Genomic DNA, 20,401 nt, shown 5'->3' on the forward strand with positions numbered 1-20,401 from the left:
ATTTAAGAGAAATCCGGGGAAGAAAAACGGAGAAGAAACTCCTGTTTTAGACTCGCGTCAGCTCGTCAGGATAGCACGGATCGAACAAACAGATCAAGGTGCAAACAAAGGGCAAAGTGCAACGCCAAATCTGTCGATTTAGACGTACGACTAAATGTCGAACGGAGCATTTTATGTTGAAAATAGTAGGAGGTATGGAAAATATGGTGGTTATGAATATTGTTTCTCTCTCTCTCTCTCTCTCTCTGTTTTGTCAGATGCACGTTGCTACTTTTACATTACTTCCTCTTCCTGTTTAGCATTAGAAAATATTCCACCTTTCCCCTCCGTTAGAGGGGAGTATATGTAACGGGAAATGTAAAGTGTATCATATCCTTAATGCATTGTGTTATCTGCAATCGTACTGCTTTTTTGGGCCGTTTTGTGAAAGGAGCAGAGCACTCACTCGAGAGAGCAGAAGAGAACGTAAGAGAATATTTTCGGTCCGAATTGTCACGGTTCGACAGTTGCTAGAGCGAGACGCAGCACGGTAGTGTATCGCGTCACGTTCACCCAGAAAGAAACAGCAATAAGAGCCACGATGGTGTTAATAAATCAGTTAATAGGTTATTAAATTCGACTGATTTGAAATCATAAATAATACGTCTCACAGATTAATTCGCAGCGTTTTATATTATAAATTAATAAGATTTTGTACATATGTACTACGATTTTACAAATGTAAAATCGTAATACATATGTATAAATGTGAGATACATGTTCGTTAGTTGATAATTATTCAAGGTTATTTCAAATTTTAAATACAAATAATATATAAAGAGCTCTCGATTACGTAATCGCGGTTGACAAGTATTTTCCGGTTATATATATATATATATATATATATATATATATCTGGTGAATGTCTTATTTAAAGTGATGTGAAGAATAAATTATAAATATCGAAGAATATTTACAATTGGTCGTCCAATTGTATTTTTATTGCTGCCAATGTAACGCAAGTAATGATAAGTAAATGATAAGCAGTGATAAGTAGAATTATTGTTTTGAGATAAGAACATACAAAAGATACAATTATGCTTTTAACAACATAAGCTCTTCTCCGTTGTAATAACACGTTAAATGTGTTTGTAATATGATAAATGATGATATCAACTGACACACTCAAAACTCAGTCAATATTTATTATGTGTCTTATTATTATTATTATTATTATTATGTGGCTTTATCAATTTTACTCTTAATTAAATATGATGATAATATAATCTCATAAGATGAAACACGTGTATCTACAATTATGACAAATAATCGGTAAAAACAGCTATAATCATTTTATTTAACATTTAAAAAAGAATTAAGAATTACATTTGCAGAATTTTTGTAAGATAAAAGAGAGAGACATTAAAAAAAGAAACAATAAAATAAAACAGTAATTCTTATTATACTTATGAAATTGCGAATTATTTAGTAAATTATATTTCAGTCGAAAAGTCGTGCATGTGAGAATTTTAAGTTTAACGAAACATTAAATCTTAAGAAAATTTGTAAGATAAAAGATTGTAGAATATTTCAAGCAACAGAAATTCTAGTGGGACTTTGTTGGATTTTCTAATTATATAGAAAATGGATTAGAATTTTCAGTAAAGAAATACAGGTTGCGTGAAAAGTTCGCGGAGCGGCATCTATAAATAAACGGTAAAATTATAAATTGTAGTCGGTTATATAGAATCACTCTTCACACGAACCTAGGTTAGGTTTCATTTCCATTCTGTCAATTCTTTCTGTGTTTACAAGCCAATTGAAATTGACGTGTCAGTATATTTGTTTGCAATGGAAAATTTGAAACAGCGTGCAGTGATTGAGTTCTTTGTTAAAAAAGGCTTAAAGGCAATGGAAATTCATTCCGAGATGGTAAATGTGTTAGGGGAATCTGCTCCTTCAAAAACAATAGTTTGTAAATGGACACTTGAGTTTCAACGTGGTCGTACAAGCATTGAAGATGATCCACGCAGTGGACGTCCAAAAAGCGCATCAGCACCGGAAATCATTGAGCAAATACATGTTATTGTTTCTGAAGATCCAAGTGTGACTACGCGTGAAATTGTTCATATGCCGTAGACATTTCAGATGAACGGGTACGGCATATTCTGCATAAAGAATTACAAATGAAAAAGGTGTTTGGAAAAGTGGTGCCGCATACGTTAACAATTCAACAAAAACTCGCTCGAAAGCAAATTTCTCAGCGTCATTTGGATCGTTTTAAGAAGAATAAAGCCGATTTTGTGCGTCGTTTTATAACTATGGATGAGACTTGGATCTATCACCATGATCCTAAATTGAAACAGGAACGTTTACAGTGGACTGAAGCTGGATGTTCAGCTCCAAAGCAAACAAAGCATGAAAGATCGGCAAAAAAGGTTTTGGCATCAGTTTTTTGGGATGCTAAAGGGATTTTGTTAATTGACTATCTGGAAAAAGGTAAAACAACTAACTCTGAATATTATTGTAACCTTTTGGATCAATTGGACGCAAAAATTCGTGAGAAAAGACCTGGTTTGCTGCAGCACAAACAAATCATTTTTCACCAAGACAACGCACCTGCTCACAAAAGTGTTTTGTCAATGTCTAAATTCAATGAATTGAAGTAAACAAATTGCTCGATCATCCACCGTATTCGCCAGATTTGGCACCCAGCGACTTCTGTCTGTTCCAAAACCTCAAACGATTCCTCCGTGGAAAGCATTTTTTGTCGAATGAAGAAGCTACAGCAGTCGTAGAGGCATCTTTCGCAGACCTTCCAGAAACACACTTCCGCGATGGGATAAAATTATTGGAGAGCCATTGGGCCAAGTGTATTGAAGTTAATGGAGACTATATTGAAGAATAAAATAATTTTTAGAATTTGATATTCTTTATTTCAGTTTCGCTCCGCGAACTTTTTCCACGCAACCTGTAGTTTGTCAGTTTTGAACAATTCGAAGAAAATTAATAAAACGCCGTTGCAGCAATATACTTTAATTACGTTACGCTAACGCTAGCGCGTATTTTTGTATAAGTGTCGTGCGCACGCACTTGTGAAATCGCAAAGAGAGGGACACAACTATGTCGTGACTCTCAGTGTGCCACTCCCGCACGAAATCCGTTCCGGTTAAGCCTATGATAAACCTGATCCAGCATAGGCGTAGATTTGTCCGTGACTGAGTGGCTTATTAAACGTATGTGTGTATACATACGTGTCTTAATTTTAATTCTGAATGTAATGCGTGAGTAAACGAAACATTTCAGTCATCTCGTCCAATTTGAAATGATACCTTCAATCTTACTCAAATTTCATTACGTGTCTGACGTTAAAAATTGAAAGAAAGGAACGCGAAGGCGGCGACATTCGATCAGATTCTTTTCAAGAGAAGGCGTAATCCAAGTTTGTCAAAGAGAGTACCTGGTTATGATATCTATGCGATCATTAACATCCCACAACATGAAGTATGAGCTGTGGGATAAGTTCAACGTTTGCAAAATTACAGCCTATGGTGCACCGGTATTGCTTGCCGTTATGAAATTTTCACTAATAATAATTTGCATAACCAGTCTAAATTATTAATCGCGCTTTCTCGCAATTTATTTCTAAAAGTGGTACTCTGAAAACGTCGTTAACACCATTACGCGTGACGTGAAGCTAATTAAATCCCAGTTTGCATGCTAATTAGAGAGATGCTCGCGGCTTTTTCTAAGCTAAGCTTCAATAATTTCGTGCGCTGTTTGAAACTAGTTTTCAAACATCCCGCTGGATCGACTCGATTACATCATTTAAAACTTGTCTCTTATTATGCTGCACATTTTAACGACATGCTTTAACGACTGGGTATCTTAATTTTTCAAATGCTCTTTAAACACCGGCATTTGATCGTATGTTATGTATAATGATATATCGCAACGGCACCCGCATTGCGTATATCGTGATTTTAATTCGGCTTCCTCATTTTATCGCGATATCACGTATATAATTACGTAATAGATAATACCTAGGTACTTTTATATCATTCAATATTGACACGTTGATCTGTGACGATGACTTTGCGTTATCTTACACTACGAGAATTTAATTGTATTGGGTTGGCAACTAAGTGATTGCGGATTTTGTCGACAGATGGATTTTACACTTTCTTTTGTTTCGTTAACGTGTTCAAAGTATCTAACCTATATTTTTTTCTTATTGTTTGGACTTCTTTTAGTACAAAAATTTAGTACAAAAATTATATCGATCAGTTCTTTAGTTTTGTTTTTATCCCAATTTAAAAATGGAGGAGCAAGACGTGCACTTCAGACATATTTTATTGTATTATTTCCGAAAAGGCAAGAACGCATCGCAAGCACACAAGAAGTTATGTGCCGTATATGGGAATGAAGCCTTGAAAGAAAGGCAGTGTCAAAATTGGTTTGTGCCAGATTTCGTTCTGGTGATTTTTCATTGAAAAATGCTCAACGATCTGGCCGTCCAGTTGAAGTCGATGAGACCCATATCGAGGCCATTATTGATTCAGATCGTCATAACAGCACAACACGTGATATTGCAGAGAAGCTCAATGTATCGCATACATGCATTGAAAAAAATTTAAAAAAGCGAATTTAAAATTTTGAATTTTCATTCTTATTTAAAATCCGCAATCACTTAGTTGCCAACCCAGTAGAGGAGGAATTCTCTTCTACGCACCGCGAAGTGATCGCGAAAGAGTGAAATTTAAATTACAAATGAACACTTTGAGATGGCAATTTAAAGATAAGAAGTCGAAAGTTTTATTTGTGCATCCACAAATTGGACGCGTGAGTTATCAGTGACTTTGTGTCAAGCGATATCATTCTAGTTTAGGCAATTATGCGATCAACGTGCATTATCAGTGACGATAATTTTGCCTCAGTCAGTCGTTCGTTTTCTTGGAATGAATATGGAATGAATCCGAGGGATCATTGAACATCGAATTTCGAAAAGGAGGAATTCCAGACCTTTCTTACACATGTATATAGTCATCGAATAATCTTCATGGTAGTGATGTTATTCTTGTTACATGTTGCGTAATATACGAGCAATCTAAAGCCGGTCAAACATGTCGGTTCACCAACAAACGATCCGACAGCCCGAGGCAAGGTCGTGGACCTGTCTCGCCACAGGCTACAATCTCGTGAATGAACTATTACACGGTGTTTGCGGATTTCATTCGCCCGGCAGATAGCTATCTTCACACACATACACACGTGTCCCCTTGCTTGCGGAAACTGAGCGATCTCTTCCGTTAATTTATGCATTCCGGCAATTCGCAACTAACGGACGAGGAAACACGTTAGCGTCATAGTGTAGGTGTTAATCGAGCGATGCGATACGATTTAATTCAAGGCGACTTCTCGTCACAGAGGCGTCACTTTTTGCGGAAAGCTGCAATTTTCTCCCCGAAATAACCGTATAATTTCTATTACTAAACAAACACCTTGCGCGCTCAGTGAAGTTAATTAATCGAGAAATTAGCTGCTCCCTAAATTGATCCGTAAATTAATTCGCAAGAGACCACTTGGAAAAATGTAGGATAACCAAGTTGTGTGTGTTGCAAAAGTAATTACATTCGCCGGTTATTCGCTTCGTAAGTTCGTCTTATTAATGCGAGTCCACGCTTTGTTTCCCTCCGCGAAGTTAATTGGGGTTACTAGGTAGATGCTAGTGGCGATAGTAGTAGAGCGACAGTGGAAAAGCGCGTTTTACTTTATGACCGAACGCGAGATTCCGGAAACAAGAAGAATGTAGAAAGTCGAGAGTCGGAGCGGAGTTGAAATTTGTATTTTCTTCGTTCTCATACCGATGCGAGCGAAATTTGTTCGCTCTCCGAACACCGGTAACACTGCCAATATGGGTATATGGAATCCAACGCGCGATTATCGCATCACTAGGATGAAAGGTTATTCCAGGGACCAACGCGACCATTGCGTAGCTGAATGAATGCACGTCGATAAGCAAACAAACAAAGGCTAAACCGACGCGAGTGCGCGCTCCCGCGCTTCCCGCCGTCCGACAAAAATCTACTAGTGAGATACGAACGACGGAAATGCGTCTAGAAACTCCCTCGTACAACAGCCAAAGACTACCTTGCGTTCGGGACTGCTCACCAGGACACAGTTTCACTAGTTCAGAACGAAAACACTTGACCACTTGCGACTTGACGTGCTCGTCGCTCACGGAGACGCAAAAGGGCCGCGGAGCGGCGTAACGGAGGCTGTGAGCCAACAGGTTAGGTTCTCGCGTTTCCACAGATTTTCCGCGGATTTTTCGTCGCACGTTCGCGCCAAACCGCGAGATGATCGCGAGAAATCGCGGACTTGTAATCGCGCGCTCGTCGTACTTACGATTCTCATCTCTCCTTTCTGGGTCTCCCCGAAAGAGTGCGCCGCGACTCAGAACGAGCGTCTCTCTCTTCCTCTCGCTCTCTTCCTCTCGCTCTCTCTCTCTCTCTCTCTCTCTCTCTCTCTCTCTTTCTCTCTCTCTCTCTCTCTCTCTCTCTCTCTCTCCGCGTTCCCCGTACACAGTCGGCCGCCAACTGCAGTTGCACTCTCGTTAAAGCGCCGAGTCTAGGAGTTACCACCTGTCTCGCGAGGGTTCTCGGCAGCGGCGGCGGCGGCGGAGTCGCGGGTGGTAGGGGGCTCCGGAAGAAACGCCTACCGTGCGGGATCCGCTCTGGAGCGGAATCGCTGTTCTCTCTCCGAGCGAGCAGGTGTCGAAGACGACGGGTGGAGATGATGACGATGATGATCCCAGGTGTCGAGACTCGCGGCCGTGCTGCCCGTCGTGCCGTAGAGGACCGTTTGATTCTGGGTGGGGGCCGATCCTGGGACTTATATGTCGCCGTTGGAGGCCATCCACGCGATTGCCCGTTCCCCCTGCACCTGCCCGTGCCCTCGGCCAAATCGTTATCCTCTCGAGGGGCAAGTGATGGTCAAGGTGACCTCCGCCTCGCTGTGGTACCGCGGACAGGAAGCAGGTAGCGGCAGCCGCCGCCGGCGCCGCAGCCGCCGCCGCGCGAGAAAGGCGCGCGCGGCCGTCTCGCGGACGATCGATTCGACGTTTCACTTTTCAGTAGACGTGAGTCACATTGGAGGAAGGAGGAAGGAAGGATATACCGACACAGTCACACGCCGTGCACGATGCACCGTGTGTGTGTGTGCGCGCGCGCGCGCGCGCGCGCGCGGTGTGACGAAAGTATTTTCGTCCAGATCGATTTGCGACTTGAACGCTGCGTTGACGAAAGCGACGAGCCGCGAGATACGAGATATGAGAATCAAGAGGGGGATCTTCGTAATCCCGTTTACGAAAATGAGATTATGCGCGAACGCGTTATCCGATCTCGTCGTGATCTCTTCGGCGCGAAGGAGGAAGTGAGAATGCAAATGATGATTAATCTCGGCTGAGTCACAATTCTTTTTCCGCCTCGAAGAGCCTCCCTTTTCCCTCTTTTTCCCTCATTCCCCGTCTCTCTCGCTCGATCACAGAGACGGCAAATTTTATCCGCCGTAATCTTCCCTGGCAAAATAATGCATGCGACTGCTCGGTGCACGTGCCAGACGTTACGTCTCAATGCCTATCGCATCATGCTCTCAATCGGAATCCGGATCTCTATCCCGCGAGCGCGCGGCATTATGACGTCAGCAGCTGTTGTTGCTGAGGAACGGATCTTACGTCGTAGCGTTAGACGCTCTTAGCGTTAGTCTCTGCAACGCTCGAATTTTTTCAACTGTCAAAGCCTGTCGACGCGCGTCAAAATTTGCAAAAGTTGCCCCCTTCTCGGAACAATGTTCCTCTCGGTACAATGTTGCTTTAATTAACGGACCATCAATCTCGGTCACTCAGTCGCATTTGATTATTGCACCGGCGCGGCGGCGCGGGCGGCGCGGCGTGACGACATCGCACGGGCGTCTGTTTCTCAAACAAAAGTTACACGAAAGTTTCTACAAAATTATAGAAAATTTGATTAATCGAGCAATTTATTGACCGTGAAATAACGAGGCGGACTGCGTTATAGTTACACGTGCAGAATCGATTTCCACTTGTCGTTCGCCGCTATCTATCTAAAGATCGGTTAGCCGACCATCGTTATTTTAATACCGTACTTTATCCCCGTATAATCGGCCGCTCGAAGACGAAGACACGGTAATATACCGTTCTCAAGATAGCTCGTAATTTCCGCCGAAGGAAAAATTCTCGTCTCACGTATGTGTGTCATTCGTGTGTGGCACAATAATTGCGATAATAGGCTAATCTATCTACACATCCGCGAGTGCATCATTAAAGAGATAAACTCTTTATTCTTACTTCTTATATAATATATCCCGATTGTGTCTTACCTTGAGAAAGGATTGGCGACATATTTAGCGGATAATAGCGTCAACGATAACGATAATGCGCATTATCGTGGAGATTCTCTGACGTTTGTCTCGTCAAAATCGTCAAAATCGTCATAAAAAGAGACAGAAATTCAATCGCATCGCTGTAATTTTCTCATCACACGGGGGCTGGCAGAAAAATATCCGTTCGCTCGGATGGCAAACGAAGGAAGAGATTTCTATTTTCGCGAGCTCTCGAGAAATTCGGAAAGAGAGCGTGAACCGTAGAGCAAACAAGTTGGCAAGAGAGAGAGAGAGAGAGAGAGAGAGAGAGAGAGAGAGCGCAGGCGTACTCTGTGTGATAATTACAGTGTTGAACGTAACGACGCGTACCGGGACATTTTACGATCTCAACTTGATTCGGCTATCAATGTCGGGGAGCAGCTCGCGATTTAATAGTCATCGTTACAAACGCCAACTACTGTATCTACGCCATTTATCACAGCCGCAGCACGCACGGCTGGCGCAGCTCCGACGACGACGAATTTTCCGCCCCTACGATCTCGAGCGGCCGCTCGAGAAAGTCCACGACGCGACGACGTGTCTCGTGTCGCGTGTGCGCCGCGGTCGCAGTTTTCTTGACCTTCGTTCCAAATGGAATTCCCAGCCTTAACCCGCTAATTAGCGTGCTTCTTTTAGCAGCGGATATCGTGCAAGGAGACGCGCGCGCGCGCGGAGAAGCTTTTCAATATCGAGCTCGCGTCCGTTCGCGACGCGACGGCGACTGCTCGCGGAGGGACGGCCGGACCTTGCGCGATTGACTACGACCTCAGTCACCTAAACTCGGTTTAATTAACGAGGTCGCCCGCCCGAGAGATATCTCGCTTTCGAGCGTGCCGGCACGCGCGCTCCTCGCCGCCGCGTCACCTCCTTCTCCTCCTCCTACTCACTGCCTCTCTCGCCTTCTGTAAACGCGAGACGGGCATCCGCGGTATTCCGAGGGAAAATTTACAGCGACGATTAATTCACTCGCGAGTCGTGATTTGTCCGCCCGCATGTTTCGGCATCGTCGTCCGCTTCTGACGCGTGATGTTTCGCGGAGATGAAGACACGCACCGAAATGCACCGAAACGTCCTACTGATAAAGTATCTGATTAACTGATACGACGAACATTATCCGAAGCGAAGAATCGTCTCGTGATAATAATGATTAATTAAAACTAAGGCAAATACAGGGAGATTATCTCGAAACGCAGACGTGATGATTTCACGAAAAGCGGTAATCGTTCATCGCACCGTGTACGCTAGCCTTCGAGCTAGCATTTTCGAATGCTGCGATTTCGATTTGCCTTCTGACGGTCGACCATGCGAATAAAGTCATACCGAAGGGAAAATCTCGTTCGACTGATCGAGGACGTGCCAATTACCGTGAACGAGCATTGTCGTAAAATTGTATAATCAATTACGGGAACGCCGGTAATGACACTTATGAAAGTATAACGAGGCCATTAGTCATTGAGCAGAACGCAGTTGGAAGAGGCGATGCGTCGAGAGAGAGAGAGAGAGAGAGAGAGAGAGAGAGAGAGAGAGAGAGAGAGGGAGAGAGAGAAAAGAAAAAAATTAAAAGCGAAACGCCATGTTTATGCAGGATGACGCCTTTCGAGGATGTCACGCGGCATTGAACGCTCCATTAATTTGTTTAACATTTAATCGAGCGAACATTGGCAAACAAATAACGCTCAATCAGTATGCATGACTCTGGAGTTTGAAATAGTTTCTAGGATAATGAGCAGCAGTGTTTTTTTACCGTTGATCCTTGTTGTGATCTCTCTCTCTCTCTCTCTCGAGCGCGTGTACGGGTAATCTGACGCATCAAAAGCGACGTGAGCAAATGAAGAAATCCAGATATCATCTGCACAATCTTACTTGTAGATTGGTCACGCGAACTCGATGTTAATTCTCTCCTGATGCGATACGTAGAACGCGTAAGCGTCACGAGCGAATTGACATTATCGTGGAAAAAGACTATTCATTCGTTATTTGTAATTACAAATACAAACGATTATCCCCTCCGCCTCTGGTGTCGTTGGTAATATTTTAAAAGCGTATTGTTGGCTCTTAATTCCCCCGAGCGATCTTCATCATCCAATCCGTATAAATTTCGAATTTCTATTAAATCTTCAGCGTCCGCTCCGCGCTCCGTGAGCGTAGCTCACAAAAGACACAAAATTTTGTTATTCGTTAATATCGTCTCGAAAACGAGCTTTAGAAACGAGCGGAAATATGAGCGTTACGTTCTTCACTTTCACGCAGGACCTCCTCCCGCGTTGTAATTGTCGTGTAAAACTAACTTAAATCTCTGCTAGTCACTTAATTCAGGGATATGACTGCGCTATGTTATTTATCAAAGAAATATCCTTGTAGACGTGATCTACATACATTTTTTTTATCGATCATCATGGACAGCTCGCATATACTTGATCCTCTTTTTAACAAGCATTACGCTAGCTAATCTATTCGCACTCTCGCTACGCGCAATAACGAATACATAAACGTAGAAACGTCGTCGCTGCGTAATTGACGCGGAAATCCTCGCAGCAGCCCTCGAGTGAACGCGCGCGCGAGGTAACTCGAAATGTTCCGAGGTGATAGATAAGCGGCGCCGCGTTCGAAAGTTGTCCCTAAGGATACAGCCGGTAGCCGGTAGAGAGGGTCCGTTCTGAGAGATCGAGTCTAACTAACGAGTCTGTTGATCGATACGAAGGTAACGGTGCGACCTCATAAAAGGTGCATTCGTACCGTTAATTACGAACGCCGAAGGCGCGCGGGGCCGCCTTTCGAGTAACAAACTGGCAATTCACCGGTCGCGTCACGCACGCTGAACGTCCATGAGCTGATTTCGTTTTTAACGGAAACCCAAAGAGCCCGTTTCCGGCGACGTGCGCGACGCGGAGACGCCGTTGAATTCGCGGCAGTAGCCCCCTGAAATTTCTGAAAGTAAAGCGATACTCTTGAGAACGGCGGCGGGCACCCTTGGTGCGAGTGGAATGTAAGGTCGTTTATGAAAGTTCGCTCGTCCATCAATGTTTCGTGCACGGAGAATTCAAAAGCCGGGCAACACCGGCCGAGATCGGCTCGAAATCGTCGTTAATTTACCGAGAGGCGAGAGAGGTTTGATCTGCGGTGACAATAATTGCGCTTCCGCTGTTATGTCTGCCCGAATAACTTTCTAACTTGTATCTCATAAGAATATGTACTGCTCTCGAAGAACGATCGACGGTGTGCGATCGCGTTTCCAAATGTTTATTTAATCGCTTATTCATCATCCGGACAGAATCTACAGAATCTGTAGATAGATACAGGTTGAAGCATGCCATGAATAATATCCAGTACTTTACAACACTGATCTGAAGTACGTGAAAATCTGAGTAAAAATCTGAAGTCAAATAACCCTTCTCTCTGGGTATTTAATCTTAATCGTTATTTTTATATTGGCTCTTCAGACATTTATATCGATACTTGGCGGATATAATCTGGAGCGGAGATATTGGACGAGTGCAAACTTCTTGGCAAATGGATTTGGCAAAAATACACCGAGAGAGGAATATTCGGTTGGAACGAATCAGTTCTCTGGTAAATTCTGTTCGCTTCGTGTGCAATCACAGTCAGATTTGCAGCTACTTTATTGAAAGAGAGTGCGTTTTAATATGCACGATGATTTGTCCATTATAAGTACGAGCGATGTCCTTCGGGTCGATATTACTCGTTGTCGTGATAAATTGCGAATTTAAGTCATGCCGCGTTGCTGAATCAGATAGGGATGAATGTTCCTGGATTTCTTCAGTTCGCACTAGTTCCGGCTGGCGCGGGTGAACGTCCCTATAAATCACGCTACGACAATTCCGGCGTATCAAGGACTTACCGGGAGTGCGTGGCTGCTGGTTCAAGGCCGGTCGTGTATTCCGATCTTGCTTTAAGAACGTTTAAGTGCCGCCTCGATGCCGCTCGCGAGGCGTACTCGTTCAATCATCTTCTCCTCAATCTTATCTTATCTAATGAAAAGTGACACGAAATCTTCGCTCGCGAGAATCGTGTCGGTGAGATGACACAATTCGGACAAATGACAATTATCGCGCTCGTAAATCTCGGAATCACGAGACTGATAAGTGTTAAGTGCCAATGAGATCTCTCGCGTTGAAGCGTTGTTAATTTAGACTTAATCGAACCAGTTAAATCGTGAGTAATCTGAAAGTCTCATTAAGTGATCGTTAAAATCGTAAATGATTGCCCGCGGCCTAGTGGCGCTTGCAATTTCACGCGCGATACCGCGCTCCTGGAGAGCAAGGACGTTATTACGTATTACGCTTCGTTCCAATCCAATTTCCGCTTCGTTATTCGCACGGAACTACGACGGAAAAACGTCTCTCTAGTTCCGGTAACGACCATTTGTAGCGAAACTTTGTTGCAAAAAAGCGAATCCGCGAGCACGCGTCGCTCATGATCCAATTAATATGTCTTGACATCAGAAGGACTAAAGTAATGGTCAACTCAAGTTTAGCGAATTGAGATTAATCTGTCATTCGCGCGGATGGATAAAAGGAAGGGATTATTATTATTATTATTACTCACCTGAACACACGTGCGCGTATTACGAATGGATTAAAATTATGACGATTGTTCGGTCGAAAAAAAGTCTCTCCTCGATTTTGTAGCGGTTATGCAATAGAAACAAAATTATTCATCAATCGAACAATCGCTGCCGTTTAACCGCTGCCTCACCGCTCACGTTCTGGCAGCATTCGAGTGTCGTACACTCGTAGAAAGCGGCCGAGTTCCCGTCCCGAAGAAAGCAGATAATCAAGTCGACTTTTTTCGAGTCCAACATTATCTCTCAAAGACCTAACGCAACTCATGCGATAGAACCACTGCAATCGCAGCGGATCCAATTATCCGAAACATCCATTTCGGATTCGACGGTCGGAACGGTGGTTTTCATTCTTGTGAATGGGCATCACACGTCGCACCTCGCAATCGCTGTGAAACCCGCGGGAATATCGAACGAGAGCGAGTCGTGCACCGGAGACTCGCTTGATCGCCACAGCTCCGTAATAGCTCCGAAGACAAGAAATTTGAAGCGGAATGGTCGGAACGGTCTACCCTCGATTACGGCAGGTAACATGACACGACAGGAGTTAACAATGGCTCGATCAAAGGTCCAGAATTTCCCATCAGTCTTGCTCTTGCGCTCTTGCGCTCTTGCGCAATCTTTCGAAATATTCGATCGTTGCGGAGAATTGCTGCGACCGATCTGTTGTAGCCAAGTCTCGAGAACGGTACCTGCAACAAGAAGCGCGTAAACGCGAGAAACAGTGTCGTGACGCAATCGGCGTCCGCGGTCTGCGCGGGGCAGCCCGGCAAAACTGAGAAATCAAATTAGCCTATTTCTACAGCGTGTTAGCCAAATGGGAGTTCGCACTTGTTCCTCTGAGCGTGAAACACGCGTTCGCACGGCTGCGTGAGCGGCTTGTGTGAGACAGCCTTCGATTGATCATGACCGGTATCTTCGTGAAAACGCGACTGGCAGCTGACAACGATACAACAGCCGTGACAGCGTTACGTTACGAAAAGGCGTTAGAAAAGCGCGAGCACTGCGTGAGCTGAAAGAATGGCGAAACGGCGGGTCTCTATATGTCGCGACAAACTGACGACCGTGTCAGCGACTCGTTTTTAACGTGCCGTTTCATCGTGCATGCAGAGAATTAAGAAACCTCTTAGGAAAACAGCCCTGACAACGTTACGCTCGAACGGAGACGTTAATTAAGACGGCGTCAATTAAGAATTTTTAACACTCCGACGCTTTCGATATTGATTCCGACGCGTGATTGGCATTTACGTGCATGCATTTAATGCGTCGCCTATTGAGCGCATTAATTTATTGTTGTCGTTATCGTTGTGTTATGTTGTCAAACAAACACAGGTAATTTGACAAAACAAGGAATACGAATATGATTTCTTCAGTTATCGCGCGATGTCGATTATTATACATTCGGATTCGATCAGTCACCGTGGTAATTGATTCAACCGTTGTTATATTCAGATATTTTTCATAGAATTTTATGAGAATTTACATATTACCACTACGTGCAATTATCTTTTCTCTACAATCGCAATAGTGCGATGCAGCTGCAGCTGTCAGGAAAATAAAATCACGGCTGTATGAATCGAGTGCCATTTATACGCGAATTAAAATCGCAATTCCGTTCTATTATGCGCCATGCTCGCGCATTGGAATGAATCGATTGGGTAAGTTAACGCGTGCCAATCGCGATCCGCTGACATTGCATAACTACAAATTCCTTTAGGTAGCTACTGATTCGAGCTGGCCATTTGATTTTGTTGCAACATCGGCGAACATCGTTGCGAACGACGAATATATCGTCACGATATACCGAATATAATAGACACTGATTATTTGTGCGACTGGATCATCTACGACATTAATTACAAAATTAAATAAAAATTTAAATACAAATACATTCCGCCCGGAAATTTCATTTACTCGGAGAGGAGAAGAGAACTGAATGCGATTGAGCCTGTGAAAGGTAAGGCAGAATTTCCACTCTGTTTCTGAGCGAGTCGTTGCTTTTTATGCGAAGGTAAAATCACGTTCTACCCTTTATTAGCTTAGGTGATCTACATTCGCTAAAATCAACTTGTCAGTTTATGTAATAATTCTGCCGCCGAATAATAATCCTGCGCCGTTTTACAAAGTTCTTTCTTCTCTCTTACTCGGATTTATTGAGAAACAAACTATACGTCGAATTTATTGTAAAGATACATTTTTACAGTTTTTAGTTATCAGTATCGTTGGACAATAGTTTATTATCGTGGTATGGTAGCATAGAGAATGCCGTGACTCTTGCTTTTAGAAAGAAACTTAACTAAACGTAACAAAATTTAATATGGGACAACTTTTGTTAGTTATATTAATAAAAAGTAATGAACAATAGACTTAAGATAAAATGAAAAATTAGAATACACCGCGTGATTGAAGGTAGATAAAAATATATATTTTCAAGGCATCGTTTCCTGTTAATTATTAAATCATACATTAGCGAAGTATGCCCGATAATGACGAAACTATCAGCTAAGAGCTAAAATTTTTTCTACCACGTCATTCACCTCTTTAGTTTGTTGCTCACCTGTAGCTACATAATTGCCATGTGCGCTACATAATTGGTATATCATGACGTTTGCGATGACTCACGAAATCGCGACAGCTTGCCCTGACCGCGATCGTGGCAATAAATTTATCCGGCGCAATAATCATCATCATTGCGTTTCCGGTATTTTATATTGATGATGTTCTCCGTTATTACTGCATTCTCCGAGGCGTGAATTCTTAACGGAAATATTTGTTGAACATACAACACGAAGGATATTATTTTTATTTCAAACTAAGAGCTATTTTCCTTTTTGTAGAACTTACAATGAATTAAAGCGTATTGTGATGCGATTTTTTTCAGCGAGTTATTTAATATTAAAACAACGAGCATCCTTTCGATTTTAATTGTTTATAGATGGCCTACAAATTCATATGTACGACATCTATTAGGAAATGGTTAGAAAGTTAAAAATTTTCTCTTTAAATCGTACTTGTTTAATTTTTGACAAAAGTAAATTTTCGATGTAAAAGCCTAACTGAAAGATGAAGCTGCAGATTAAATAATTGTTATTTTTTTCAACTCAATATATTTAGGCAAAGGGAAGGTGACAAAATAATAACATTAATACAGTTAAAATCTAGAGACTTTAAGACGTAAAATGCTTTTTAAGTCATCTTTGTGTAGCGTCATTTTTCTCAAAATTGCAGCCCATCAAATTCCCCTCTTATTTTAGGTAAAAAATAAATCCGCCCAACTCTCATTATCTTGTCGTAATATTATCTTGAATCTTTGTTAAGAAAGGTGGCGGCACCTAGCGTTGATTTTGAAACTAAGAAAAATAAATACGGTTCGAATCTCAGCTAAAGTTGATTTGAATCTTAGCTAAAAAGCCGTGTGTGTAAATCGCAGTATGAGTCTCGGCTAAACTGCATATCTTTTAGTCGACACTTGAACCACTATTTACCGTCTTATCAATTTTTAGTCGAGATTCCAATTACGAATTACCGACTTGCAAATTACTCGCCGAGACGTGAACCACTATGTTTGCCACTATAATAAAGTGTTTTACTTCTTTTATTACGAATTTAGTCTCGGATATATACATATATATATATCGATTGAAAAATTGATCGCAAAAATTCGAGTTGAAGCTAATAATTAATGCCATGACTTTTCACTATTTATCTTATCTAACGTTTTTCATGTGTTTGGCCGCGGTACTATTGTGTTGTTTGATGAGTTTTTAAGCAAAGTAGATTTTTTATGACATCACGGTAGATAAAGAATATCTTAATCACACGCGTTAGTCATTTTCATTGATTTTACGTAATTAAACGTGTACAAATAATTGCCGATCTCAACACAGATACAGTGAGATATTAGGGACAGCATAATCTACGTGCATAATAATGTGCTAATGCATTCATCGAGCATCTTCCTGTCTTGCAAAGATAAAATTAATTGCCGCGTGTAAGAATTTTGCGATCTCACGACGGTTTGAATACAAAGGAATTGTATTTTTACCGCGTTTTGAAGGAAAGAAAGCGACAATTCGGTCAATGTCGAGTGGAAAATTAACGACTGACGTATTTTAATGATATAATTGTATCATAATTGTTTCTTATAATTATGATACGATTATTCCGAGTGTTGAGCATTTCATTAATTATTACGTTACTAATTACTTGCTTTGTTTAGTTTACAATAATACTCATGATGTGAATCCGTATATGTCGTACTTTAAGTTGACATTGAAGCTAATCTTCTCCGCCGTAATTACCGGCAATTTGGCCAACAGACACGTATAAATTCAGTGTCTTGTCTCGGTCTTGACCTTTATAAGGCCGCTGCATAATTACAAGTTTGACTTACCAGTCAAACACTTTTTCCGCTGGACCAACGAGATCCTGTTCTTAATTGGATTTTTTCTATCAAAATTGCGCTTATGTATCTTTACGATCTCTCTTATGAAGAGAAATCGAGATTAAATCGAGATTAAAATCAACTATTATTATTAGGAAGCGCATGAAATTGATGCGCAGAAAAATGTGCATTGTAGATGCATACTTCGTCAAAAAAGATTTATGCCAGAGACAATGTTATATACCAAGATAGTGTCAACAAATGCACGTGCACGCCGCACTTGTCTTCCAACTTGAATAAATTAATTCAATTTCACACACAATTGCGGCGGGTTAAAATTAACGCCCATTAAATGGGAGAATTCACGCTGGAAGGATTCGCGCTGGCAGTCAGCAGAGAGGAGGGTTACAATGAGGAAAGTATTACGAATTTATCCGTGCGAATTTCAATGACTCTGTGCCGTTGCGCAACGTCGCGGTGTGTCGTCGTTAAATGGAGTTTTTACCTTTCTTCGCGATCTCTCGTTTGTGCCGCATCGAGTCACACGACACATATATCGCGGGATGTGTGTGCAAAGTAAAAAAAAAGAAAAAAAAAAGAGGAAAAAAGAAGGTTGGCTCTTACTCAATCGGCGTGATTCAGAGTCGTGTGCAGGGTCGTGAGTACCCGGCGACAAGCAGCAATCTCATTAATGACTACGTAATATTGCGAGGAAATCATTTTAAGCGCGCGGGTTCATAGCGTGGGTGGGAAGATGATTAGCAAATAGGAGAACAAATTCGATATGAACCTTAAGGGGACTGGAGGGTGGTCAGATTACGGAAAAATCGTGCTTGTTTTTGATAATGATTTTGTGACGAACTGAATAAATGTGCAAGAATGAAAATTTTACATATATTTATATAACATATTTTTACATATATTTATATAACATATTTTTACATATATTTATATAACATATTTATATAACGAAGAGTAGAAAAATTTTGTTTTTAAACAAACTCATGTAAGTATACGTCCACTTAAATTTCAAACGCGTTTTTCTCGAAAATTTATCGTTCAACTTTTGCAGTGATTTCTCCGCATCATGAGCTTCGTATCGGTTTGAAATTTTAAAGCAATAATATCTGTTCATGTGGCTCTCAGGTGAACCATGGACAATTCCGTCAAAATATCTCATTTCGAGATATTAATTCTTTTATTACAAAAGAACTGAAAAATTTGAATTTTTTCCTAATAATAGCTGCCATTTTGTTAATTTTGTTCGATTCTTTTTCTAGTGGTTAATGCGGATAATGATAAGGCCCCTTAAGATTTCTAGCTAAAATTCGCTCTAATCGGATCACCGAGAGCCGAGATATTACGGCAAAAACGACAACTTGAAGAAAAAAAAGGAGAGTATATTTCAGCTATATATATCGTATATTTATACGAGTATTTGTTAATAAACAAAATTTTCCTACTCTTCATATGTTGTGTAACTACACTTAAAATTTTCATTCTTGCACATTTATTCAGTTCGTCACAAAATATTATCAAAAGCAAGCACGATTTTTCAGCTGATCTTGACCCTCCAGTCCCCTTAAGACAAACAGAAACTTTGGATAATTTCTTCAATTTGAGATCATTAAAACGAGTAAGGCGATTTCGATAATTTGATTCTTCCGTCTCTCAGTTGGTCTAATATTATTTATTGTACCAACACGAGAGTGTATCAGTGTGTGAAAAATGACTGCAGGAAAAATGATCGGATGGAAAATTACTAGCAATGGTGAAATGGTAAAAATTGCCCGATTGTTTTGATGACGACTTCCGTCTGAAAAGACGCAATTCAATGCTCGAGAAAAATTGTGCCTTTGCGCTTTGCGCCGATTACACTTCCTTCTAGCGGAGAATGAATGGCGCGATGACATTTGCGGCATCTCACCGGCGGATAATTTTCCATCGATCAAGACGGACTTCATCCGTGTTTGGCATTCACGTGCAGCGACGTTAATTACCGTGCGGTCGTCTCGTATTACGTATCGGCAATACGTTTCGTGGTTACTTTTTGCGAATCGAGAGCACAAACAGACTCGACCGCGCGAAACTCGCAACCTGCCGCTAGCAGTACGCGGTACGGAACGATATCACGTTCACCTTACATTTGCATAAATAGGGCGAGATAAAAAATGGCGCGTACAAAATTACTCGCGCTCTCGAGCTCTTACTTCCTCGTTTACGGTCGGCTTTGTCGGCGAGCAATATCGAGCGCAAGTGCAACGCAACGTGCGTTCGCCATACGTAATTAGCCGCGTCGCTAATCGGCGTCTCGCCGATTAACGAAAAGCAGTTTATGCGACAGTAAATGACCGCCTTATTTGTTCCTCGGTCATTCATCGAGACCGCCTTGAAGATTGACCGGCAATCAGGCCAGCTTTTTATCGCTCGCGATTGAGTTCGTGAAATCGATTGTAACGCATCGTGGAAATTGTGTCTTGTCGCACAGCTTTTGCTCTTGCCGCGGCTTTGTTGTTCCCCCTTTTTGTTCAGTCCTCGGAAGGGACGCTCGCGATTTTCCTCCTCCTGCAAGTCAGTCGAGACGCATCGATTGGCCGATTAACCTTGTTGTCGTTCTGCATAATTCCTAGCCGAGTTTGCGTAATACCGGTTACGCATCCCGGCGCTTTCCCACGTTTCCTCGCCGCTATCTCGAGACAAATAATTAACGGCATACGTTGCGATCGGCAATTGTTGTCGTGCGATGGTTTAAGCATAAAGTATGCATAGTTGAGAGATGCATACGCCTCACGCGCTATTAATTCCAAGGTTCCAAAGAGGGAAACGCTTCGAGAAAATATGTATCGCAGAAGAGGACTTGAATGGTTTAACGTTTGTGTGTGTACATCCTGCTGTGGCTGTGGAGTTTATTCCTCATTGGCAAGAATAATGAAATATATTACGGCACAGTATGAAGAAATTAAATATATTTCACTAATATTTATGACGTGGGTCAATACAATCGATACAATTTC

General features: G+C 41.9%; 1 protein-coding gene across 2 annotated transcripts in view; it reads right to left on the bottom strand.

Moving 5' to 3' along the window:
* Positions 1-6,857, bottom strand: part of Wat (worker-enriched antennal transcript) — a 29,535-nt gene extending 22,678 nt beyond the window's left edge. Inside the window, exon 1 of one of the 2 annotated variants that reach the window (XM_011155184.3) lies at positions 6,388-6,857. In XM_011155184.3, the coding sequence (XP_011153486.2) occupies positions 6,388-6,396 (9 nt within the window). In that variant the 5' untranslated portion in view covers positions 6,397-6,857. Of the gene's footprint in view, positions 1-6,129; positions 6,359-6,387 lie in introns of those variants that run through there. The other variant, XM_019845304.2, reaches the window with a different exon arrangement.
* Between the last annotated feature and the right edge of the window lie 13,544 nt (positions 6,858-20,401).

Source organism: Harpegnathos saltator, unplaced genomic scaffold (genome assembly GCF_003227715.2).
Source record: "Harpegnathos saltator strain DR-91 unplaced genomic scaffold, Hsal_v8.6 scaffold498, whole genome shotgun sequence".
Lineage (NCBI taxonomy): Eukaryota > Metazoa > Arthropoda > Insecta > Hymenoptera > Formicidae > Harpegnathos > Harpegnathos saltator.